General features: G+C 32.4%; 1 protein-coding gene, 1 non-coding gene and 2 pseudogenes across 12 annotated transcripts; 3 read left to right on the top strand and 1 right to left on the bottom strand.

The window, feature by feature from the left end:
• Nucleotides 1-1,635: 1,635 nt before the first annotated feature.
• On the bottom strand, nt 1,636-4,786 carry LOC107909322 (cyclic nucleotide-gated ion channel 1). 11 transcript variants are annotated; one of them, XR_005899702.1, is made up of 5 exons: nt 4,681-4,785; nt 3,824-3,939; nt 2,737-3,422; nt 2,305-2,472; nt 1,636-2,114 (listed from the first exon to the last, which is right to left on the bottom strand). XR_005899702.1 is itself a non-coding variant. In XM_041074670.1 (3 exons), the coding sequence occupies exons 2-3, from the start codon at nt 3,850-3,852 to the stop codon at nt 2,948-2,950; spliced, it is 504 nt and encodes a 167-aa protein (XP_040930604.1). In that variant the 5' UTR covers nt 3,853-3,939; nt 4,609-4,762; the 3' UTR covers nt 1,636-2,947. The 11 variants fall into 11 exon arrangements, 1 of the variants encoding a protein (XP_040930604.1); XR_001687255.2 differs by having other exon boundaries at nt 4,609-4,763; XR_005899705.1 differs by lacking the exon at nt 4,681-4,785 and adding an exon at nt 4,046-4,484 and having other exon boundaries at nt 2,305-2,801; nt 2,869-3,422.
• Nucleotides 4,787-5,555: 769 nt separating this feature from the next.
• Nucleotides 5,556-7,334, top strand: LOC107909592 (cullin-4-like; annotated as a pseudogene).
• A 284-nt stretch (nt 7,335-7,618) lies between these two features.
• LOC121205476 (small nucleolar RNA snoR103) lies at nt 7,619-7,724 on the top strand. The gene has a single exon (XR_005900553.1). It is a non-coding gene; the product is annotated as a small nucleolar RNA snoR103 (small nucleolar RNA).
• Nucleotides 7,725-13,959: 6,235 nt separating this feature from the next.
• Nucleotides 13,960-15,337, top strand: LOC121205020 (CAAX prenyl protease 1 homolog; annotated as a pseudogene).
• The last annotated feature ends 11,993 nt before the right edge of the window (nt 15,338-27,330 follow it).

The raw sequence follows: 27,330 nt of genomic DNA, 5'->3' as shown, positions 1-27,330 counted from the left end.
TATCCATGCAAAAGTTAGGAATGATTATGTTCTAACTAACCATAACTCGAATTTGTTTAGTGATGTTTCTTTGTTACAAGATTTCAAAGATCCATTAATGGACTTCCAATTACATTACTCTACCATCGATAGACAATTTTACTTGTGGAAGAGAGATAAGTTGAACACTGATAATTCTCCACAAGTTCTAAAAGGTAAGAAAGATAATGAAACATTAAAATTGAATTAAGAAGGCATACCTTGTATGTCTTTGATAAGTATGCTATTGATTTTAAATTTTCTTATGACACGTTTTCTCATTGGTCAAGTTTCAATAAACCTTTGTAAGTTTCAATTAATTTTACGGGTTTATCTAGATTTGTAAAGGTTAAAAATAGCAATTTTGTTGCATTAAATAGGTTTATTAAAGCATTTTATACATTTTTTCTCTTGCAAACAAAATTTTATATATTGATCTTTAACGATGATTTTTTACATAATCTTAACCTTATTGATTTTTATAATTATGTGAAATTCTTGACTCACCATTGGAAATTCTTATGGATGACCATGCATATTCAAAGAAAGTTATAGGTTTTTTTTTTTACTCGAACACTCATGTGCTTAACATTTCTTTTTTTAGTGTTGATACCTTGTTTTTAAAGGAAACGTCCATGATAAAAGCTAATTTGAAGGATCGAAATAATGTCTTTGATCCTAGAGATAGTTTTGTTGTCCAAGAAAAATTAGGTAAGTATTTTTTTTTCATTTTATTATTATTAATTCTAATCCCTTTTCTTTTTATGCAGCTAAAGATTCAGGGACGAATTTTCTTGAGCAAGGGGGAATGATGCAAGTCTCAAGGTCCAATTCAGACCCACGAATGTAATAGGCTTACACTACCTCAAGGCCTAATAATTAGATCAAAGGCCAATCAAATCAAACCAAGATTTGATCAAAGAAAATATGTAAGGATGAATCTTTTTGAGGAAATGAAGGATGATACATGCATGAAATAAGTGAAATTTATTAAATTCCATTCACCAAAGCTGTCAGTTTTTCAGTTTGGGATATTAGCAGAATTGTGACAACTTTTTGGATGGGATCTAGGCTTTCCTTCATTAATATGTCTTCATGGAGTTTGAAGGTCTATCTATTATCTTTGAAACGCACTTTGAATCACTCAATTTTGAGTTCGGGAGCATAAGTTATGATCGTTTCAGTGAAGACTGCATAAAAAGAATTTCTAGACGAGGTTATGACGGGAATTACAAATTTCGGGCTTTTAATTCAAGTTTAAATCATATTGGATTCAGTTTTTAGGCTTAATTTTTATTATGTATGAGCACAATATTGTATTTGTAACACCCCTTACCCGTGTTCGACGCCGGAACAGGGTACGACAATAATTGGATGTAACTTATCCTAAAAATTATAAATATAAATACAAATAAGTAGTTGAAAGAGAAATGGAAGTGGTGGAGAAAAGTGGAAAGTGAGTGGACTGATAAAAATTGGTACTTGAAAGAGAAAGGAAAGTGCTTGAGAGGCAGGTGATATGAAAAATTATATTTACGTTGTATTTTAATATTATTAACTGTCTAAAGTAAGTTTTTTTTTTTTGAATTTACCCAAAATAACAAAATTGGACTGGAATAGGAGAAATGGGAGTTTTTGGATGAGATTTTAAAATAGCAAAAACGAAAGACATCAGAAATTTTACGAGTCTATGGAAAGTCTAAGCCAACTTACTGCCCTTTGGTAAAATCTATGAATCAACCAAAAGGGTGACACTTTCCACCATTTTTTGGTTTTATTGAATCCATTGGTCGGAGGGGGGAAAGTAGTTGCAGTGGCAGCCAGGAGTCTTGTTGTTTCAGCAGGGGGTCATCCCTTCTATTTACAAGCAGGTAAAGGGTTTTCTATATCCAAACCCAAGGGCTACAAAATCTGTCCTCGAGCTGCTTTGGTCGAAGCTACACCCAGAGTCAACGGTTCGCCATCGTCCACCTCTATACAGGTTTCAGCAACTGACCGAGCCGAGGAACTAAAGGCGGAGGCTCGAGCCTTGGCTCATGCTGCCGATGCCTCCGTTTACAGCCCCCAATTGCTTGCCAAAAAGTATGGGTCTCGTCCTGTCAAGGTGATAATATACTTGTCATTTTCATCATAAATTCGTTATAAATGAATGGAATTTAGTAGGTTTTTTTTTTGTTAATGAGGAATGGAAATTGCAATGATTTAGGCAGTGAAAAGGACTTTGGAAATCTTGGTAGCACTGGGTACTTTTGCTTTGAAACTGTTTTTGGACCAAAAGAATGAAACCTTAGATCAAAACAAGAGGAAACGCGCAGCTGAATTGAGGACTATCTTCACCAGACTAGGCCCTACTTTCATAAAATTGGGTCAGGGTTTATCCACCAGACCTGACCTTTGCCCTCCGGAGTATCTCGAGGAGCTGGCTCAGCTGCAGGTATTCCTGTATTTTATGGCCTAGTACAGCAGTCAGGACTACATGCATTAGTAGATGAAAAAAAAGTTCCTATAACAATGGACTGTGAGTCTGTGATGAAACAACATATTTCCATTGCAGATGCAAAAACATAGCTAGTTACAGCAATTAAACTCATCCTTTGGACAACCTGATAACTAGCCCTTGGTATGACAGATTATAGAATGGTTCAACAACTCAGGGTTCTATGGAATTTCTTAGTACTATTCACAATTCAAAGTGCATAACGAGAAGTTCATGCTCACCCTATAAATCAAAAAGATTCATCCACACATTTCATTTAACTTTTAAGGCCTAAATAGAGTATGACCTGCGACACATAAACCAGTTAAACCCAAAAGGAAGAACATTTTCATGTGCCTGTAATGTTTTCTTACCTGTGGAAGGGGAAGAACTGCTAGAACATCGATTACAAAGTATGATTTCAGATACCTCTTTGCTATTGCCAATAAATCTTCAACTAAAACGCCTCTTCCATACACGAGAAGAAGGCGCAATGAACCCAGTACGAAATTGAAAAATAATATGGATTATATAAAAGATATCTGTGAATGAGCGCAGCACACTGGCTGTGATCTCCATCTTTTCGTCCAAAACAAGGCACTTCTTATCATCATTTATCACTGGGACATAAAAGAATAAAGGATCAATTGAGACTGCTATGATACAAGATAATAAAAATATCTTGTTCCACCTTTGAAGAAACGGCCCCTGTGGATCAAGAACTTTCTTACTAGACCCAAACCCACGGTTAAAAGAACAAGATTTAAATGATCTTCTAATCCCTTTAAACCTTTCAGAACCAGATTCAACCCCTCTTTGTAACTTTTCTGAAAAGGAATTTATTGTGAATCTAATTTTCCCCGAATTTATCCAATTATTATCAGAAAAACGTCCTTCAGTGCTTCGCCCTGAATTCCAGTCCTGGAACCTGGAAGACATCATGTACGCGAAGTAATCAGTCATTTCATGTTCTGGAAAAAAAGAAAGAAAAGGAGCTGAAAGTAGTAAGAGAAAATCAACCCCTTGACTAATTGCACAATATAATTGCTGTCATGTGAGAAATGAGGCATCAATAGTTACTAGGATTTCGGATATTAGAAAACACAGGATGCTGAATTTGAAGGCGGTGTCAATGACAGTAACTACAGCCAATGAGAATTAATGATAGTATCATCGGGTAATGCAAAGGGTTGACGGCAACCTCACTTGCAAAATAGCATATCTAGTATTATCTTAATGGCCTCCAGAATCAAGCACAGAATCCACTAAGAATACATATCATCATTCCCCATAACAAAATCAAAGGACGAAGTCTAAGAACGCACTAACCTCACAAGCTTTTCTGGTGGGTAATTCATAACTATAGCTTCCTGAATGATACCACCGGGCCACCGCTAAAAGAAGAATGATCAGCTCTGAAATCTTATTACCGCACAGCACGGATCCTGAAAAGGGAAGAAATTAAATGAAACACCGAGTTAGAACATTCAAATCTCAATTGCATGCCAGACATACATAGTTAGAAACAAGGTCAGCGGCGAAAGAATATACTACGGCACAAACATTGAAGATGTCAAAATCACAGACATCAAAGACAACTGGAAAACAAGACATCAAATTAGTTATAGCCAATCACTTAAAAAACTGAAAAAAAAAAAGAAATTAGTTAACTACTCTCCCTTCACATGAGGAATTACTAGAACATAACCTCGTTAATCGTTGTACAATCATAATAATTAGTGCCAAAATAAAAAGGATAAAGTCAAATATGGCGTTTATAATAAAGTTGCAGACGAGCCACTAACTCAAATGACTAAAAACCAAAAATATCTGAATAATTCGATATCGTACTTTGACACTAATATAGGGAATGACAAGTAATTACATGATTATTAGAGTAGAAAAAAAACGAATAAATAAATAAAGAAGACGGTAAAAAGCAAGCAACTTTATTGAAAAATCAGTTATCGAAGCATTTAATCCTGTTTGCGAAAATAAGGAGCACTAAAGTGTCAGGAACAATTTAATTTTAAAAAATTCCTCTATAAAAGCAGATTAAACTACAAATCAAATTTATTAAAAGAGTATAGAAGAGGAGGAGAAAGGAAACATACAAGGATTAAGAAGGAAATCTGAGCGTGATAGAAAAAAATTATTGTTATTGAAACTAAAAGTTGCTTCTTTACCTTCTTCTTCAAAGAGGGAAAAAGGGTAGGGAAGTGGAAGAAATTTCCTGGAAATGTCTAGGTAGGGTAGGGTCTTAAATTTATTTATAAAATATAAAATTACAAAAATAAAGACACGAAGGACTTAAAGAAAGTGGTGTTTGGGAAGAAAGAAATTGTTGTGAATTGGAGTGGGTCCCAGTGGGGATACTATTCACTCTTTTGTTGGTGAACTCTCAGTCAGTCAGTCAGTCCGGTTCGCTATTCTCCACTTTCATTTTTCCGATGCGAGAGTTTCACTCACTCTACCGTTCAACTCATCAGATGATTCTTACAGGTGTTCCCCTGCTCAAAATTGCGATTACTCCCTGTAATTCCGCTAATTTTGATATTTAATTTTTATATTTTAAATGTTTAAAATTTAAATTCTCTTCTTTTTTATTTTAAAAAATTAAAATTTTAGTTCAAACCTATTAAGTCTTGTTAATGAAGGCTAAAGCCCTGAGGTTTAGGCAGGGGACTCTCCCCCATGCTACTTGTCTCTTCAACTAGGTTTATTTTTTTATTTTGATATCTAAATTTCTTTTATTTTAAATTAATATTTAAATTATTATTTAATTATTGGGTTCAACTTTTTTTATTATAGTATTAAAAAACAATCAACTAATCAGAATGTGTCATGTGATATATTTAATCAATCGCAATATGTTACATAACAATTAACTTAGGGTCTGTTTGATAGGGGGAAAATATTTTCCGGAATTGGTTTTCCACATTTTCCGGTGTTTGTTTGTTGGAAAATATTTTCCCTATGTAAAATCAATTACAAACACGGGAAATAGTAGCCTTTAGTTTTGGAAAATGTCTTACCGTTTCTGATTCGGTAAGACATTTTCAGGAAAATTTTCCTTTCCCTTTCCCTTCCCCTTCCCCTTCCCCTTCCCCTTCCCCTTCCCCTATTCTTGACACCTGATCTTCTGCTTGCCATCAGCCAACACCGATTCTTAACACCAGACACCGGCGTTCATCAAGTCTGGGAATTCTGCCCTGAATCAGGAACCCCAGAAGGTGGAAATGGCTTTTTGTGCGTATTCCTTCAGATGAGGTTAAATGAAGAAAATGAAAGATGCTTACTCTACCTGGATGCTTTTACGAGAAAGCCGCTTATAGCAACAGCAGAAAGGCAACTGCTGGAACGCCATATACCTGCCATTCTTGATAAGGTGTGAATTGAATTTTTGGTTGTTCTTTGTGCTTTGAACACCTTGAATTTGCATCTTCTTAGTAGCTATGGTTTCTCTAATTTGTGCAGGGATTTATGATGCTGATGGATGGACACCGTATCGAGGACCTTCAGAGGATGTACTCACTGTTTTCAAGGGTCAATGCAAATCACTCAGGCAGGCCATAAGCTCATATATTCGGAGAACTGGGCAGAGCATTGTCATGGATGAAGAGAAAGACAAGGACATGGTGTCTTCCTTGTTAGAATTCAAGGCTTCACTTGACTCCATATTAGAAGAAAGCTTTTCCAAGAATGAGGCATTTTGCAACACCATTAAGGATTCTTTTGAGCATCTAATTAATCTTCGTCAGGTTAGCATGTTTGTCCTTTGTATTTGGAGATTATTTTATTTTTAAACTGCATGTTCATTTACCTTTAAACCAGTAAAGTAAATTCCTAATTTAGATCATCATATTTTGAACTTGACTGATGGTCGAATTTTATTGTGTTTAATAGAATCGACCTGCTGAGCTTATTGCTAAGTTTCTGGATGAAAAGCTTCGTGATGGTAATAAGGGTACTTCTGAAGAGGAATTAGAGGGTACACTTGATAAAGTTTTGGTTTTATTCAGGTTCATCCAGGTAGAGTTTCCCACAAAAATGATTAAATTTACTTTTTTCCCCCAAGTAACAGTTTTCCTTTTATGCATTTCTTTCTTTCTTGCCTCACTAGTTAATGCTAGAGTTGTGAATGGCATTTTTGTTGATAATTAAGGGCAAGGATGTTTTTGAAGCATTCTATAAGAAAGATCTTGCTAAAAGGCTGCTGTTAGGGAAGAGTGCTTCTATTGATGCAGAGAAATCCATGATTTCTAAGGTCAGTATGTTCTTCGCATTAAATGGTGTGTCTTCAGAAGATTGTATTAAATTGTTAATTTGTTATGTTCTTGCGATGCTGCAGCTGAAGACAGAGTGTGGCAGCTAGTTTACAAACAAACTTGAAGGAATGTTTAAGGTTTACCTCTATATCCTTTTTTGTATAAGTTTGTAAAAGAAATGCATTCCATAGGTTACCATTGGAATTTCTAATCATCAATCTGGTGAACTGCATCCTTTAGGGTTTTGTAAACATGGGCAGTCCATAACTTTTATATCCACTAAGAGTCTAAGAATATGTTACCTGTTAGTGGTGGTATTGTCTCCAGTAGTGTTACCCCTCATGACATGAGTTGGATTAATTATGTGTAATTCCTGTAAGCAGAATGTGTTGAACTAATGACCATGTAATAAGTTTGTTGTGCCTGAGGGTAGATCATATAAATATATAAGAAAATAATTGAATCATGTCAGAGTAGAAGAGAAAAGTACTCAGCAAGTTAAATTATCTTCTATTTCTTGGAGTACCTACTTGTGTACTGGTTGATGTAAGATCAAACAATTTACATAATATATGGAGTTTGTTTGATACTGGAATTTATTTTTGTGACTAGATTCTTAGGTCTAAAATATGTTCACATGCAAACAACATTTACTCTTAAATTTTGTGCACTTTAGTGGACTACCCAGAAATCTAAAATATGTTCACATGCAAACAACATTCCACTTGTTGAGTAGATATTATGTTATGAACTAAAGACATAATTATGTTATTATTGTCTGCTAGCTCTCTGGAAAATATTATGTTATGAACTAATTTTAATGGGTTCTTTAGTTGTCCTAATTCTTGGCAGAGCACTCAAGTCTGTGTAGCTGCTGTAAACATGGACAAATATCAATATGCAGGCTTTAGGTGGGTGAGCCATTAGTACATTTATGCCCATAAAGAACCTGCGTTACATTACATTACATTAAAGGTTTCAATAAGTTCATTAAACAAATTTACAAATGAAAGATTGTAAATTTAGTGAAGAATGTATCTATTTCGATCTTGGTTTAAAGTTTTTATGACATAGAATTGCATGCAATGCTGATATTTTCCTTTGGAGCAAATTGAGTTCTTTTTGGCTTTCTACAATAAATAGACTATGTTTCTAGCATTACTGTTTTATTTTTCAAAGAGTTGTATATTGCCTTTGGGTCCATAATTTGATTCCTTTTTTTATGTGTTCTTACTAATATAAGTTTTCTATTTCTGTTTGTTTGAAGTTCATGAGCATGTTTTGTATAAACATGAACAACTGTTGCAATGTATGGAGGTTGTTCATGTCTTTTTTAAATGATGATCCTGATGAATCATGTTTGTGAACATATTATCTTGTCAAGGTTATAAATAGTAATTTCAAATTCCCAATAGATTTAGTTAATCTTGCTTTTTAATTTGATGTGCCCGTTTTTAGAACATTGCTTTGTTATCTGATATATCTTTTATGGAAGGTTTCTTGATTCTTACACATTGCTTCCTTTGGAGTGGAAGGAGCTGTCATTCTAATAATCGCCAAATACTAATACAGATTATTGTAGTTCTTCTATAAGAATGATTATGGTTGGAAAAATTTCTGAGACTGTCATGTTTGGACTTTTGTCAACTCCTAATTCAGTCTCGTTTTGTTAGTTCATTGGTAGTTAATTTAGGGTTGAAGATATTGATACTTTTATGTGCTGTAATATTATGCACTTGGACAATGTTGTTACTATGTGGTGTACTACTAATTATGTATTTGGATAATATTATTTCTAGTACTCATTATGGTTTCGAAGTAATTTATAATTATTCAATATTCTTACTAGTACTCATTGTGGATAATATTTTTTTAATTTATAACGATCAATATTGTAGCTTATTATTGAGTATTATTATAAATAAATCATTGCAATATATGTAAAAACAATTTAAAATATAAAAAATTATTAATATATATTAATATATGTAAAAAATAACTTTTCCGGAAAATATTTTCAGGAAATCTGTCAAACAGCAGAAAATATTTTACACAGATTCAATCAAACACCAGAAAATATTTTCCAGTAAGTCATTTTACAGAAAAGTAAAACATTTTTCAGAAATCATTTTACGGAAAACATTTTACTGCCAATCAAACAGACCCTTAATTTAAAATTAAAATATTAAATTTAAATTTAGAAAAAACCTTTTAACTGTGACTCACTGTTCGACGGTTGATTGGCGTTGATCCCCATTGACTGATGTTGACTATCATTGACCATCCACATATCATTATTAGAATGTGCCATGTATCTTTTTTTTGTTTTTTTAATATTATATATAGTCTATTTATTAAAAACTAAAAAAACATATATAATATATAACAATTCAAAAAAATTTTAAAATTTTCAAAATAATTATAAAACTCTAAAAGTCAAAATAATTTTATAAAAATTTAAAAAAGTATTTAACTTTAAAAAAGAGAACTTAAATTTTCAGATATATATTCTAGAAAAAAACTTAAATTGTTTTGAATTTAGATATATTATTTTGAATTCTTAGAATTTACAATTTTTGAAAAACTAAAACTTATGTCAAGTTTTCTAGAATATAATTTTTGAAAATTCATGGTCTTTTTTGTAATTTTTTAAAAATTTAAATAATTTTTTATATTATTTTGAATTTTTGAAATTTATATTTATATATTTTAGAATTTTATAAATTTTAAGTCTTTTTAATTTTTGTTTGCCTCATGTTACATTTTAGTCACTTATGTTTGAAATGTTACATTTTAGTCACTTATGTTATTATTTTGTTACGAAGTGATCACTCTTCCGTTAAGTTCTGTTATCTCCCTAACGGTAATCCTACGTGGCAGTCCAACTAGATATTAAGTGCCAACTTAGATTTCCAAATGAGATGAAAATAGATTTTTAATTAAATAAATTTAATTAATTAAAAAATTTAAACCCAAAATCTTAGTAGAAAAAATCGTTCATCTCCTCTATTTTTTTTTAGCTTTCTTTTTCATTAGACTAAAAAAATCTATTATCATCAGAATTTTTTACATGTACAAAAACAAAAGAGGATTCAATGGAGGTTCCAAGTATGTCTTCTTTACCGATAAATTTATGTTCTAAGACTTAAAATCAAGTGGCTTGTTTGTTCAATCCGATTTTTGTTTGTTTGTTTGTTTGTTCTAAGACAAATTTATGTCTTCTTCACGTTCTTGAATAATTGGTTTCTCAATCCGATTTTTTTTATCTAAACCGGCTTGTTTGTTCACAATCCCTTTGTAGGGATTCCATGTAACACCCCTTACTAATGTTTGATGCCGGAACAGGGTACGAGGCATTACCGGACTTAATCACTAATCATCGTATAAAAACCGATTCATAATTTCACTTTAATTTAAAACTTTTTCAAACACATTCAAGTTGTCCCTTAAAAAGAGCTTACAAGGCCCATATCATGCTTTAATTCAACCACACACATAGGCAAGCATGCACATTCATAAATTGCATCATTTATTAATAACATAATCAAGACTATCTACTTTAAATGACTTTATACAATAGAGACCTTCAAATAACATAGGTCAGTATTTTAAACCAATTCCTAGCAACTTAATAACAATTAAACGAGTCTCCATACATGCCAAAGACTTAAAATACTTTAAAACATTTATATATCGATCAATAGTTTGATAGTGTGATTTAACCTCCGGCGACCTCCAACTCGATCTAACATCTGCGACACTATAGGAAAAAGGAAAGGAAGGGAGTAAGCATTATAGCTTAGTAAATAACTATGTAAATATTAATAAACAATACATTATCATACTTTAAACAAAGTCACAATATGTTCCCGGAATATTACCATCACAAACACACATACTTTCACTATTACATTACAATCATAAACAGGTTCAAAATAAGTTGTCTAGCAGAGTTCCAGCAACTAAATTATTTATTTCTGAAGCTACAGAACTCCAAATTACAAACCGTTAATTTTTATTGAAACTATATTCACATATATTCTTACCATAAAATTTTCAAAATTTTTGATCTAGCCAATTAGTACAGTTTATTCATTGAAGTTACCCTTGTTTCACTACTCAACTGTTCTGACCACTCTTCACTACGAATCAATTTTCTCCTCATACAGAATTCAAAGGATGTTATCGTTTATTTTATTTGAAACTAGACTCATTAAGGATTTCAAGAATATAAATTATATCCCCTAATTATTTTTTATAATTTTTAATGATTTTTCCAAGTCAGAATAGGGGATCACGTAGTCATTCTGAACCAATCTCTCAAAAACTTAAATATCTCATAATATAGAATTCCTTTGCTTGCTCTGTTTCTGTTATATGAAAATAGACTCATTAAGATCTAATTTCATATCTCATTTAGTCTCTGATTCAATTTTTACTATTTTTGGTAAATTTTTAGATTCACATCACTGCAACTATCCAGAACAGTTTTATTGTCAATTTTGATCTTTCACACTTCAATTGTATTCATCACTTTCCCATAACAATCTTTCCAATTTCCAATCACATATCGAGCATATTGATCATAAGTTACACACGTATATACTTACACTTATCATCACAAAGTCATACACAATTTCATTTAATCAATTTCCCAGTTATGCTTCGGAATAATAACAGATACGCGATGGTATCGCACACAACCCACCTTTAAAATAGAAGCTCTCTTTTACGCATAGTGGCCTTCACTTAGCACCACTCATGTGACCTAGCTCGATTGTACACATTATTTTGGCTCTCTTGTACACATGGTGAACACTTAGTACCACCCATGTGACCTAGCCAGTTTATCTCGTAGCTCTCTTGTCTACATGGTGTCCTTCACCTGGAACCACGCATGCGACCTAGCTACATATATCCCGTAGCTCTCTTGTCTACATGATGTACACATAGTATCACCCATGCAACCTAGCTACATCATAATGTCTCGTAGCTCTCTTGTACACATGATGTGCACTCAGCACCATACATGTGACCTAGCTACATACCATCTGTATCACCTAATCTTTCCGAAGGTTCAACCGAGATTTCTCTCTCTTTCTAATACTTGATTCCATGCTTCCAATAGTCAATTATGATTCAAAAATCAGCTACAATACATAAAATATGCTGAAATACAAAAACATAATAAAGATAATGTACTATTTACATACAAACTTACATACTTTCTCATTTCCATGTCGAATTAATATTGAACATTTAAATCATCATAATTATACTTACTTTCAACACCTCGGAAATCATAGTAAATATATCAATTTTACATTGAAACATGCATAAATTAATGCTTATTATACATATGAACTTACCTCGATACTAAAAGGGCCATTTTACCAACTTTCCTAATTTTCGATTTTTCTCCCATTCTAGATTCAAATCTCATTTTCCAGGATCTAAAACATCATATTTTACTTATTTAATTAATGTAATATTAAAAACAGTCCTTAACTCAAACTTTTGTAAAATTACAATTTTGCCCCTAAACTTTTGCATATTTACACTTTTACCCCTAGGCTCGGGAATTAAACTTCATCCCTTATTATTATGTTTTATGACATGCTGATCATTTTTCCCTTCTATAGCAACAGCAAATTCTCACTCTAACACATAGTTATGAACAATAATAACTTTTACCGATTAAGCCGTTTTACTCATTTTTGCTTAAAACCGCTTAGCAAAAGTTGTTTAACATAATTTCAGCCTTCATATTATACCATAAAGCATCAAAATAAACACATTTCACCTATGGATATTTTTCTAAATATGAACCCTAGCTTAAATTATTGCTAGAATAAGCTTAATCAAGTTACCAGGATTCCAAAATCATAAAGAACTTGAAAAACGAGGCTAGAATGGACTTACTATTGAGATTGGAAAGCTTGAAAACCCTAGCCATGGCTTCCCCCATGCTAATTTTACCTCCATGAAAATGATGAGTCAATTTTGGCTTTATTTTCCCTTTTTATTTCTTTTAATTACCAAATGACTAAAATGTCCTTAAGGCCTTTCTTTAAAATTTTGTCCTATTCATGCCCATTTTTGTCCAAACAAAATATAATGGTCTAATTACCATTCAAGTACTTATGAATTAGAACACATATTTTGTAACTTTTACAATTTAGTCCTAAAAGTCTAATAAAGCACTTTATCAATAAAATTACTTAACGATATTTTTACACAATATTTTAATCAATAAATAAACCTTAAAACTTAATCGAAATAAATTTTTTGACTTTGAATTCGTGGTTCTAAAACCACCGTTTCGTTAAGGCCCTAAATCGGGCTGTTACAGCAACTTCTGCAAATAAGCCCTAATAGGTAAATTATACATGCAATCTATAAAATGTCTTATCAATACTCTAACACATGCATCTAATCACTCGATAAATCATAAAAAATAATCGAAATAAACTTTTCTATCTTAGATTTGTGGTTTCACAACCACTATTCCATTTAGGCCCTATTTCAAGATGTTACATTCCATATTTTTCAAGTGTCCTGTTTAGTGATTGTCGGAAGAGGATGGGGGTTGATCTACTAATTAAGTAGCTTACAAGTTGTAGGAAATTTGGCAATCATGATAATGAAAATTTTCACTCGAAAGTACCAAAACATGTACTTGCATTTATGCCACGTTGAGGCGTTTTGTGTTTTGTGTTTTTGCCCATGTGGGTACTTTTAGAGATGATCGAAGGAGTATGTTTCATCATGCTTAAATGGTTTGTATCTAGTTCTTTGGGGTTTATCTTCCTGTTGGTTTCTAAAAAAACACTGGGAACATAAGTAAAAGGATAATTCCAAATATTTAGATAGTCCTTGTTGCTGTAAACTGTTGATTGAACTGAATATACCTTATTGGTTTTGAGGGTCCAATGATTTGTAAGATAATTTTAGCCTGTTTATAGGTTTTATCTTTTGCATTTCAACCTCTTTGGCTTTTAGTTTTTTTTTCTGCTTATTAAGGAATGTGTTGTGCCAAAGTACATGACACAGGTTGTGGGACTTGTTAATCACTCGGTTACTTATGTTCTTAAAGAAGTTTTTTTCATTCTTGTACTAATTTGATGGTTATTTATGAGTTTGTAAGTGCTCTGTTCTTTTTCTCTCCCAACTTACCCTCTGTTAATTACAGGTTTTATGATATTAATGTACTTATTTGAAACTTATTTGGACTTACGGCAACATGCTGCTCTCAAATTGACAACTCTTCCAAAAACATTGGAAGGAGTAATCAGCCAAAAGAAATTTGAAAAGTTTCGAGCCTATAGTCTTTATATGAGGTTGGTTTGTTGTTCCTATTGATCATTTACTAGATTACATTGTTACATTAGGGAATAATCAAGCTTCCTTTTAACTTGATTTGATATAGTCCTTGATGCATCTCTCTTATTTCCCAGCCACTTCCATTTTGTTCATGAGTTTGTGACGATCCTGATAGATTCTGCAATTTTGTTCTTTGGCAAATTGCCTTGGTTTTGGAAGGTGAGTTGTTTTCTGTTTAATAAATGGATCATCCTTTTTGTTGATTGTCACTATCTTGTAAATTAATTGTTATTTATTACAGAAATCAGGAATTTTCTTGCCTTTACTTGGTCTAAATGAAAAGAATGAAATATTGCACACCCTTTCATTTTTGGCTAGTGTTATGATATGGCCACAAGCTAGTTCATGATCTTTTCTTTGTCTTCTGCATTCCTTAATACAATTATCATTTTGTGTAAGTTAACACAGACCATTTATTTGTGGTTTTATATTGCAGATCACTGACCTACCCTTTTTTCTTTATTCAACTTTTGTAATCGAGGCCCGCCATGGTTTCAATAAAGTTCGTATTCTTAATCGCTAAATCTCTTTCTTGCTTCTTTATTTATTGCTATTTTTGGAACTTCTTTTTTAATTTTAAGATCACACTTATCTTGTTGTTCCTAATTATTTTCTCATATGTTTGGCAGCAAACAATATGGTTATTCTTTAAGGACCTTATCAAAGGAATATGTCTTGCTATTATACTTGGTCCACCCATTGTTTCTGCTAGTATTGTCATAGTATAGGTAAAACTGTGTACATTTCTAGCATTTGGTCTCTCTGGTCAAATATTACCGGTCCATTCTATTATAATCAGACAATTGTTAGCTTAACAACGAGATTTTATGGTCTTAATTACTCTCTAGTCTTTTTGCTATTATTGTTATCCTTCTCTGACTATGGTGAATCTTTATTTTGTGATTACAGAGTGGAGGTCCTTATCTGGTTATCTATCTTTGGGCATTTATGTTTGTACTTTCTCTTGTAATGATGACAATTTACCCTGTTCTGATAGCTCCACTTTTTAATAAGTTCACCCCTATGAGTATTTCTTAACCATTGTGTCATAGTTTCATTCAACCTTCCTCGTTTCCCCTAAGTCTAATTACGTTTGTTTTGCCTTGGATGGCACTGTGGGAAATAGCTTCCTGAAGGAGAGCTCAGATTTAAGATTGAGAATTTACGTTTGTTGATGATCAAGTTGCTGTAGTCCCACCTACAAATACTTTTTATGCTTATGCATTGTCGATCCACTCCTACTAAGAGATGATTAGAAGAAGCTAACAAGGTTGAAGAGGACAAGGAAGAAATCATAGGTGTAAATAAAATATGAAACAGACATGTAAATTTGAAATTAATTACCAAATAATATGAACAATTTCATGCTAGAAAAATCAGAATCTTTTGTCTCGTAGTTAACAATTATTTTCACTTAATTGGCATTGTAAAAACGAGAGAAAGAAATAAACAGGCACTGCATTACTTTGATCCTGTATTTATATATATTTTTTACTTCAATTGGTTGTTTATTTGGTCTACAAAATGAAAGTAATCAATTTTAATTTCACATGTGGTTGTCCTTACCATGAATACCACACTTATAGTTTATGAAAATTTTACTCTATAAGTTTGCTGTACAAGATATATATTTTAGTTTATCTATATATATTAGTGTGAGGATGAAAATAAACTTATGAGATATGCAAATGAGATCCTTAAAAGAGTCGAACATAATGCATAGTGAGGCAAAAAATGGCATATAGATGATATCCTTAAAAGATGTAATAAGAGTTGAACTATTTTACTCCCCTTTGAGAGAATATGTATAATCTAACATTTCTCAAGTAATTGCCCAATAGTTTAACATTTCAAAAAAAAATTGTTTCAAACCCTCTATTAAGACAAAATGTATAATCTAACTATTGTTAACATGATTCAACAACCCTTCCAAAAAGATATATTCTTTATTCACAAAACAAATTTCCTTTTGAAAGGTAATTTGGCCCTAAAATTTGCTGTAAGGTTTGAGCTTTGTTGCGTTAAGGGTGGTTGGCTTGATGTGTTATCCATTGAAGTGGCTTGGTTCGAAATTTGTAGGCTCAATGATTGGCTTGTCATTTGGATACCCCCAACAATCCTTTTGCAAGTCCTTGTATTATGGCCTGGTTTGCCACATTTTGTGCAGTTAGCTTGCTGTCCTATCTTGCTTAATTTTGGTCCACTCTTTCTTGCTTCACCTACTTCCTTCCTCCTTGTTTGTTTGGGTCTTCCTGTGGGCCTTCTAATTATAGGAGGAATAATGGGTTCCATGTCCCTCACATGTTCCCATGCATAGGACCTATACACAAAAATTTAAAGATGTCAAAAACATTTTATAAATAAGTAATATTTCATAAAGGTTTAGAGTTTTAAGGCTATTACCTTTTACAGGGTTAATCAAGTGGCTGTAAATATTCAACTGGGTAGTGACAGTATAACATGTATTGATGTAAGTTTCAGGGCTCACAGCAAGTAATTGCATGCAAGAAACAACATGATTACATGGGATTCCTGATAAGTCCCATTTTCTGCATGAACAAGAGGAGTTGAAGAGGTCAACCACATGCTTGTTGCCTAATCCACAGTCTACCTCATACTTCTCGTTTCCAGCATATACCGGCCATATACTACAAACAAAGTAACATTTTAAAGTTAAAAACTTTTCCATTCAAGTAACAGAATTCAAGCTAAGTAAAAAAGAGTTAGCAAAACTTACTTATTGGACTGACTAGCAATTTCAAACAACTTCTTCTGTATCCTTGGACATAAAGGTCTAGGATACTTCTCAGCAGCCTCTCTCATAGAAACCAACCTAGTCATGACTTTTCTTCTAATTATTTCCAACATCATTAGGATAGGTTTATCTCTAGCTTCTAAAATGATCTGTAATGAGAGGAGAGTAAGTCCTTAAATAACTCCATAATAATTATACAACATGAAGTGATAAATGGTTAGATTTAAAAAATAAATTTTAACCTTGTTGAAACATTCATTGTTGTTGTTCAATAGTAGATCAAATTTGCATCTGGTTGAGAAATGGGCTCTTGACCAAGTCCTTGGATCCTTGTCACGCAGCAAAGCCTCAGCAGATTCTGATAGTGACCTCATTTCAGACATTGCTTCTTCAAATTGTCTTGGAAAAGTTGCTTTAGTAGCTTTCCAGTAAGTGAGACGCATAACTTGGCCTCTAAATCCTTCTATGTTTTTAAAATTGTTGTAAAGATGTCTGGCACAATTTCTTGCTTCAGCATTAGGGAACAACAAAGAAATCGCTTCTATTAAACCCTGTAAAACAATTAAAACAACATGATAAGCAATCATTTTTATATAAACAATTTAGCGTATACTATGACTTTATAGTACCTTTTGTTTGTCAGACATGAAGCATATATTGTAGGAGTTGTCGATCTCCAAATCCCTCTATAACAACTCGAGGAACCAAAACCATGATTGTTTGTTTTCACTCTCAACTGCAGCAAAAGCCACTGGATATATATAATTATTGGCATCAACCCCAACAGCAACAAGCAAATGTCCACCATAATATCCCTTAAGCCAACACCCATCTAACCCTATAATTCTCCTACAACCAATTAACCAACCTGACTTGCATGCTTCAAGGCATATATAAAGCCTTTGAAATAGCCTACAGTCTAATTTACAGATGGTTGTTGTACCAGGGTTGCTTCTCCTTAACTCAAGTAAATAATCGTATGTATTGGCATATTGGGCTTTGTGATTCCCTTGAACTAGTTCCAGAGCCCTAATCTTAGCCCTCATACATTTAGTCCGAGACACTATTTTTCCAAAATCCACCCTAATATCATTTTGTAAAGATGTTAAGGAATAATTGAGATCAACTTGAAATTTGTGTAAATAATGTCTAGCCATCCACTTTGAAGTAATATTTTTATTTTTCATTACCTTGCCACACTTATGGTGGTTGACTAATGTCTTAATTTTCCAACTCCCATCCATTGGATCCTTGGGATTTAATTTGGATGCTTACAACGTCCATGTACAACTAGGTACATAGACTGCTTTCACCCTAAGCTTGTCATTCCTAGTTAGTTTGGTTACTACCCTATTTATCCTCCCATACTATTTAACTGCATCTTTTAAAATGTCTCTACTAGGGAAAACCAAACCCTTTATCAATATAGGGTTCCTCATATCAGTTTGAGGATTGAATAGAGGGTACTTTTTATTCCCATATTTATCATAATCCACATCATTATTCAAATCATCATCACTGTTACTATTAAAATCATCTTCTAAACCCCAACAACTTGAACCAAGTAAGTGGTCTAACCCCTTATGTATCATTTCACCTACTAGTTCAACCTCTGGTTCATCTACCCTATCACCATCAGACTCAAAAGAATCAGAATAAGAAGTACCTGACTCATAAGCTTTATATGAACTATCATCTGAGTCAGACGCTTCTCCTCCAAAATCTCCCCATAAAGTATTTTGTTCAACATCAAACCCTAAACCAAAAAAGGAAAATAAAATATTATATTAGTATCAACAAATTGCACAACAATTCAAACCTGAAAAAACATTATATCAACTTCAGTTCAATTTCAAAAAACACCACTAATGAATTCATGAACATTTTAGGACATTCGGACAGCAATTGATATTCACATTTAGACAGCATTAAAATACACAATCTAGAACATGAAAACAATAGTCATTATTCACATTTTGACAACATAAATATGCGCATTAAGATACATTGTGACAGCAGCTGTAAGTTACATTTGAACAGCATAAATATGCACATTAAGAGACATTTTGACAACAACTATAAATTACAAGTACAAATTGTTAACACATTGTGGCAAAATTGGGAAACTTCAATCTTTACTTGGACAATTAGAGTGAAGTTAACATTATATACATATTTAAATCAATTATTTTTTATACACTTGCATCAAACTACACCTGAGTTAAAATGAAAAGCTGAAACATAAGCATAAAAGACTGACAAAAAATAAGGTTTGTTTTGCTAGGACAGCGACAAAAATTGAGCAATCACAGTTCATTACAAAAATTGAGCAACCACAGTATCTATAAATGATTAAGTTCAAGCTATATAAATTATATTAAAAATAAGATGATCATTGCAAAATAAAAATAAAAAGGAAGGCTCTTTTCACTAGCAGTAACATGTAATTAAGTAAACCATGTATTTTTCTGTTTCATAATCTTAGCCTGAACTAGTATCGCATTGCAAATAACATAATATGACCCATGTCAACAATGTAAACAGACACACACATATTAAATTTAAATTTAAATCCATAAAAATTTATGTACTTATATTCATGCATTTATACGAACACAAGAAAGATATGAAAATTTACAAGAACAAGCACAAATGAAATTCAGGAAGAAACCAGTTTTACAGCAGGCTTCGATACAAGAACAGCCACAAAATTTTGCATGTTTTCAACTGAGAAATGAAGGTGAAGCTTATTGTTAGCTTCAATTATGGCCGAATAGAAAAACCCAGTTTTACATCAGGCTTTGATACAATAATTCACCGGGAATGATGGTTTGGGCTTCAAAGATTAAGAAACTGTTTTCACTTTTTGAAAGAAAAAGACAAACTTTTTAAGTATATGGCTTTCATCTAAGTAAAAACAAAAATGAAACTTATAAACCCAGAGGCTGTATTCGCTGCAAAGGAACTGAAAATCAGTAACACATATTTCTCATGGAAGAATAACCAAAGCTGAAAATCAGCAAATTAAGCTCTCATACTATCTTATCTGACACAGTACTGTGAATTTAAACAAAAAATCTGTTTGTGTCTCAAGAAAATGTTCGTTCCTTTCTACAAAAATTCTATTTCAACGACGAACAAAAAGAAAACGAAACCCTAAATAAAGGAAAAATGGTTAGAAAAACCAAAAAAATAAGTTCCAATATCGAAGAGCTTAAATGTCAGCTACATGTAAAGAATTAAACTTCTTTTTTTAGCAACCAACAGGAAGATAAACACCAAAGAACTAGATGCAAACAATTTAAGCATGATGAAACATACTCTTTCGATCATCTCTAAAAGTACCCACATGGGCAAAAACATAAAACATAAAATGCCTCAACGTGAAGAAACCAGTTATTCAAGAATGTGAATAAGACATAAATTCTTCTTAGAACAAACAAAAAAATAAACAAAAATCGGATTGAGCAAACAAGCCACTTGATTTTAAGTCTTAGAACATAAAATTGTCGGTAAAAAGACATACCTGGATTCTCCATTGAATCCTCTTTTGTTTTTGTACGTGAATAAAAAATTCTGATGATAATAGATTTTTTTAGTCAAATGAAAAAGAAAGCTAAAAAAAATAGAGGAGATGAATGGTTTTTTCTACTAAGATTTAGGGTTTAAAATATTTAATTAATTAAATTTATCTAATCAAAAATCTATTCACATCCTATTTGGAAATCCAAGTTGGCACTTAATATCTAGTTGGACTACCATGTAGGATTACCGTTAGGGAGATAACATAATTTAACGGAAGAGTGATCACTTCGTAACAAAATAATAATATAAGTGACTAAAACGTAACATTTCAAACATAAGTAACTAAAATGTAACCTGAGATAAACAAAAGTGACTATTTTTGTAGTTTACCTTTAATTTTTATATTTTAAATGTTTAAAATTTAAATTCTCTTCTTTTTTATTTTAAAAAATTAAAATTTTAGTTCAAGCCTATTAAGTCTTGTTAATGAAGGCTAAAGCCCTAAGGTTTAGGCAGGGGACTCTCCCCCATGCTTAATTTGTCTCTTCAACTAGGTTTATTTTCTTATTTTGATATCTAAATTTCTTTTATTTTAAATTAATATTTAAATTATCATTTAATTATTGGGTTCAACCTTTTTTATTATAGTATTAAAAAAACGATCGTCATATGGAACCAATCAGAATGTGTCACGTGGCATATTTAATCAATCGCAATATGTCACATAACAATTAACTTAATTTAAAATTAAAATATTAAATTTAAATTTAAGAAAAACTTTTAACTGTGACTCACTGTTCGACGGTTGATTGGCGTTGATCCCCATTGACTGATGTTGACTATCATTGACCATCCACATATCATTATTAGAATGTGCCATGTATCCTTTTTTTTGTTTTTTTTAATATTATATATATTCTATTTATTAAAAATTAAAAAAACATATATAATATATAACAATTGAAAAAAAATTAAAATTTGCAAAATAATTATAAAACTCTAAAAGTCGAAATAATTTTTATAAAAATTTAAAAAAGTATTTAAATTTAAAAAAGAGAACTTAAATTTTCAGATATATATTCTAGAAAAAAAACTTAAATTCTTTTGAATTTAGATATATTATTTTGAATTCTTAGAATTTACAATTTTTGAAAAAACTAAAACTTATGTCAAGTTTTTTAGAATATTATTTTTTGAAAATTCATGGTCTTTTTTGTAATTTTTTAAAAATTTAAATAATTTTTTATTATTTTGAATTTTTGAAATTTATATTTATATATTTTAGAATTTTATAAATTTTAAGTCTTTAATTTTTTTGAATTATTTATGTATTACATATTATTTTTTACATTTTTAATCAATATAATATATAAAATATTAAAAAATATATATGTGGCGTGTTCTAATAATGTCACGTGGAGAGTCAACAGTGATCGATGCTAGTAAACATTGATTAATAGTGATCAATGGTGAGTCAAAGTCAAGGGTTTTTTTAATTTAAATTTAATATTTTTATTTTAAATAAACTTAATTACCATATGGCAAATTGTGATTGATTGGATGTACTACATGGTTCATTTTGATTGGCACCATATGACGACCATTTTTTAACACTGTTACAAAAAAAAAGGTTGAATTGGGTAACAGAATGAAAGTTTAAGCATCAATCTGGGACAAAAAAAGTTTAACTACCAAAATAGAAAAATAGGCATAATTCAGGGGTCAAACTGAGCATTAAGCCTAAAAATTATGTGTGCACTAGTTTTTTTTTTTGGTGAAAAATGTAAACAGTATTACAACTTAAAACCTCCTAAAAGACTCTAAAGGCTTTGTCTTGTTGAATAGTCGTAACCATCAAATCAGGAAATACTTCAAATAACTGGAGGGGTGTCTGCTAAGAGAGACTAATCTTTGCCATGTGATCAGCAATTAAGTTACACTCCCTAGGAACATACTTAATTTCCCGTTGGCCTTCAGAGCACAAAAGTCGTTTAACTCTTTTGAGCAAGGTAATACCGGAATCCACTGTTTCTTTAAAAGACAAGGCCCTTACCACTTCAGGATTATCAATCTGAATCCGGATTTTCTTATAACCCTTGCTTAAAACAATGAGAATTCCATCAAGGATACCCTAAAGTTCTACCTCCAAAGGTGAACATCTGTACAAATAATGAGTGAACCCTAAAATTCAATTGCCAACACCACGCCTCCCACTGAAGCATTTCCTGAATCTCTAGCCACTGCTCCATCAGAAAATAAGTGAACCTAATTATCTGCAATGTGGTGATGAATTTTCGAATTGGATGCAATAGATTTGGCTCCAATTAGGAATGGTTCAAAATGTTGAGCTCAACTGGCAGAGGTTTTAATAATCTCATAGGCCATTTAATTAATGTTTTGGAAGATGAAAAGATTCCTATTCTTCTAAATTCTCCAAGCGATTAGTAATTCCCTTATCCTGCAACTTATCATGACAACAAAGATTAGTGGAAAACTAAATTTGAAAAGAGTAAGAAAAAAACCTGGATTGCTTCTCTGTAACACCCCGTACCCTGGGTCCCATGACGGGTCTGAAAATGAGGCATTACCTAACTTAAACTTATGCATATAAACGTTCTTATAACACCAAATCATGGTCAAATTAAAACTTTTTCAATTTTATTTATAAACTCCTTAATAAGAGCTTACAAGACTTAAAACATACATTGAAGCCCATTCGGGATCAATCTGGGTTCTAAAAATGAACTCTGAAAATAACTTTTAACACAGGGGCACACGCCTGTGTAGGAGGAGCAACACGCCTATGTGGCTCATACGGCCTAAGCAATATATAGACATGCCAGTGTCCCATACCCATGTGGAAGTAATTTTAAATGCACACCTACAGGGGTTTTCACACGGCCTGGAACACGCCCGTGTCTTAGCCTATGTGCAAAAACCTGGACATACTGTTTCTGACGTCAGTAATCCTTAACGACCACACGGCCAAGGCACACTCCCGTGTGCTAGGCCATGCCCTTCACACGGCTGAGACACACGGCCATGTCTCTACCCGTATGTTTACTACCATGCTTACTGACTTACAATTTTTATGTGCAGGGGACACACGGCCATCTCACACGCCCATGTGGTAAACCGTGTGTCACACATGGCCTAGACACAAGCCCGTGTGCCTACCCATGTGGACAAATTAAGGCTATTTACCAAACCTTTTTGTCACCCTTTCTTATGTAACATGCACAAAAATCATTCTATACTAACATAAGAGCACATCATATAGCCAAAATAACCACAATGGACAACATTCCATTTATGCAATTTACTCATCCATGAAAACATCATCTTCTATTTATAAATCAAAATGAGTACTGACCATCATCCATGGCCTTATACAAAATAAGTATCATAATCATCATATGAGCCAACACATTATGGCTAACAAACAAAAACACTAAACAAAGATTAGACTCCCTATACATGCCAGAAAACAAAACAAGGAAACTAGCTATACCAAGGCCTTAAGTGATAGTGTGATCGAAGCTTTTGACGTTACTGGATCCCCGATTAGCTTGGCTGCACTATATGGAAAGAAAAGAATGGAGGGTAAGTATGGGAGCTTAGTAAGTACATATATGCAAATAATGTGCAATTAAAAGAAAACATATTTGTCAAACAATAAATTGACAGGCGTAATAGATTTACATCACTTAGACTGTAACGCCCCCACGCCCGAGACCATCACCGGAGTCGAGCTTGAGGGGTCACCGAACATAATTTATCAATTTAAGAACTTCAAATCATTTGTTTCTACATTCACAGTTTTCTAGCTACTCGCGTCACAGTTACAAGAAAAATCATATCTCGAGTTACAAAACTCAAAATCAAGATCCGTAAATTTTCCCTGAATCTAGACTCATATATATATTTACTAATTTTTTTCTAGAATTTTTTATTGGGCCAATTAGTACAGTTTATTAATTAAAGTATCCCCTGTTTCAGGGTTCGACTTCTCTGACCTCTGTGTATTACGAATCAGATATATCTCTATACAAAATTTCAATGACTATGAGGTTTGTTTCTATTAAAACTAGACCTAATAAGGAATCTTTACATATAAATAAAAACTTCTATTTATTTTATTAAAATTTATTATGAATTTTTAAAGTCAGAATAGGGGATCCAGAAATCACTCTGGCCCTGTTTTGCAAAAGTTTAAATATCTCATAAAATATAATTTATATTCCTGTTTTGTTCAATCCATATGAAAATAGACTCATTAAGATTAAATTTCATAACTTAATCATCATTTAGTTCTATTTATACTATTTTTAGTGATTTTTCAAATTCATGTCATTGCTGCAGCAATATTCTGTTTTAAGGCAAGTTTCATCTTTCCATGAATTTTTATGAACTAGATAACCTGTTAAACTTTCATGGTATCAAACATGATCTAAATTAGCCATCACCATGACTTATCAATATCAAACATTTTCTCAACCAAACATGGCCATATCATAAAATTATTTACACAAAATAGGTATATTGCTATACATGCCATACTTAAGTAGTTGTACAAGCCATTTACCAAGATAAAAGTCCTTTGGATAGTGTGATCGAACTTTCGACCTGTCCCGATTCCTGAGCCGGCTTGTTCAAAACTACAGTGAATGAAAAGGAAGGAGTAAGCATAAATGCTTAGTAAGTTCATATGTAAATAACAAGTAACATAACAATACAAATATACCAAACAACTTTAGCATGGTACCACCAAAACATATATCACATCTTTAGACATCATTCATCATCTTACCACCTTATCGTTGTTGTATCTATTTTCAACCCGAGGGTTAAGAACATACCTGTCCAAAGTGTCCATTTCACAACACTTACCCAAAACGTCACTTATATCTTAAGTGCTCTTCCATTAAACTAGAAATTTCACCCGTTGAACACATCGGAATATAACTCGGATACATGGATAATTTGCACATAAGTGCCACATATGTAATCAAGAAATCATGTAACCCGCCCCTAAGTGAACTCAGACTCAACTCAACGAGCTCGGGCATTCGCATCCATAAATGAACTCGGACTCAACTCAACGAGTTCGGATGCCTAGTTACATCTCATGAACTCGGACTCAACTCAACGAGTTCGGACATTTGCATCCATAAGTGAACTCGGACTCAACTCAACGAGTTCGGATGCTCAACCATCCTAGTGGCATGTCACTTGTATCCTAATCTATTCCTGGTTCAAACGGGCTCTTTCCCTCGATCTCACATTTGCCGTCTTCCATGGAATATCGGAACCGATACTCGGTAGCAATTCATATTTATCAAGTAGTAAACATAATTTGCATATTACTCAACATTAACCACAAAGCATAATATTTCACGATTAAAAATCAGCATATCATATAATTAACATTAATAACTTAAAAATAACATTTATGCTACATTATTTACACATGAACTTACCTTGGTACCAAAATATAAAGATTTTGCAATTTAGTCCACAATCTTTTCTTTTCTTCGATCACGACTTGAATCTCGTTTTTCTTGATCTATAATACCAAATTAATCTTATTTAATACATACATTTATCAAAACAGCATTTAATACGAACTTTAAAAAAATTACACTTTTGCCCCTAAACTTTTGCATAATTACACTTTTGCCCCTAGGCTCGGGAATTAAACTTTATTCCTTATTCTTATGTTTTATAACATGCTGATCACTTTTCCCTTCTATGGCAACATCAAATTCTCTCTAACATATACTTGTGACTATTAGGTATTTTTGCCAATTAAGCCTTTTTACTCGTTTTCACTAAAAACCGAGTAGCACAAGTTGTCTAACATAATTTAAAACCCCATATTCTATCATAAAACATCAAAATACACAAATTTAACCTATGGGTATTTTTCCAAATATAAACCCTAGGTTGAATTATTGCTAGCATAAGCTTAATCGAGCTTCCGGGATTCCAAAAACGTAAAGAACATTAAAAACGGGGCTTGGAATCACTTACTATGGAGCTTGGAAGCTTGAAACAAACCCTAGCTATGGAGAACCCTTGAAATTTCGGCCTAATGAAGAAGATGGACAAAAATTGGCTTTTAATTTTGTTTTTAATTCATTTTAATAACTAAATGACCAAAATACCCTTACTACTAAACTTTCCAAAAATTCCTTCCATGTCCTAATTTTGTCCATGAACTTAAAATTGGTCAAATTGCTATTTAATACCTCCTCAATAATATTCCAAAACAATTTCTTACTAAAAACTTCTAGAATGCAAGTTTTGCAACTTATTCGATTTAGTCCCTACTTTCAATTTAAGCACTTTAGGCATAGAATTTCATCACGAAATTTTCACACAATCATGCAATCATATCATAAACATCAAAATCATTGTAAAATAATTATTTCTATCTCGGATTTGTGGTCACGAAACCACTATTCTGATTAAGCCCTAATTCAGGATATTACATAGACTTCTCGATCTTATTCTTCCTTTCTTTCACTTATACTTTAAGGCATCTCATCACGGGCTCAAGCCCTATCCATGGGTTCCGTTTACGTACCTCATTGAATTTTCACCAACTCAATCCTCGTGTTACCCGTTAAACTCTTACAATACATATGGATACGTGGGGAAATTTGCGTCTACATGCCATATAAGAATTCAGGGCTACCTCGTGCTATGAAACGCTCTCATTTGAGCTACTCACGGGCCTTTTTATCAAGTCAAGATCCATATCCCATAGCTATCATGTAACGTTTGCTCATTAAGCCACTCAGAGTTTGTACACAAAGTCAGTACCCAGACCTACGTCACCTATAGCATTCATCTCATGAACTCAGACTCAACTCAAGAGTTCAGACCACATAATTTTTGTA

Source organism: Gossypium hirsutum, chromosome A08 (genome assembly GCF_007990345.1).
Source record: "Gossypium hirsutum isolate 1008001.06 chromosome A08, Gossypium_hirsutum_v2.1, whole genome shotgun sequence".
In the NCBI taxonomy this organism is placed as follows: domain Eukaryota; kingdom Viridiplantae; phylum Streptophyta; class Magnoliopsida; order Malvales; family Malvaceae; genus Gossypium; species Gossypium hirsutum.
Note: the sequence above shows the minus strand (reverse complement) of the source record. Positions and strands in the feature narration are given on the sequence as shown.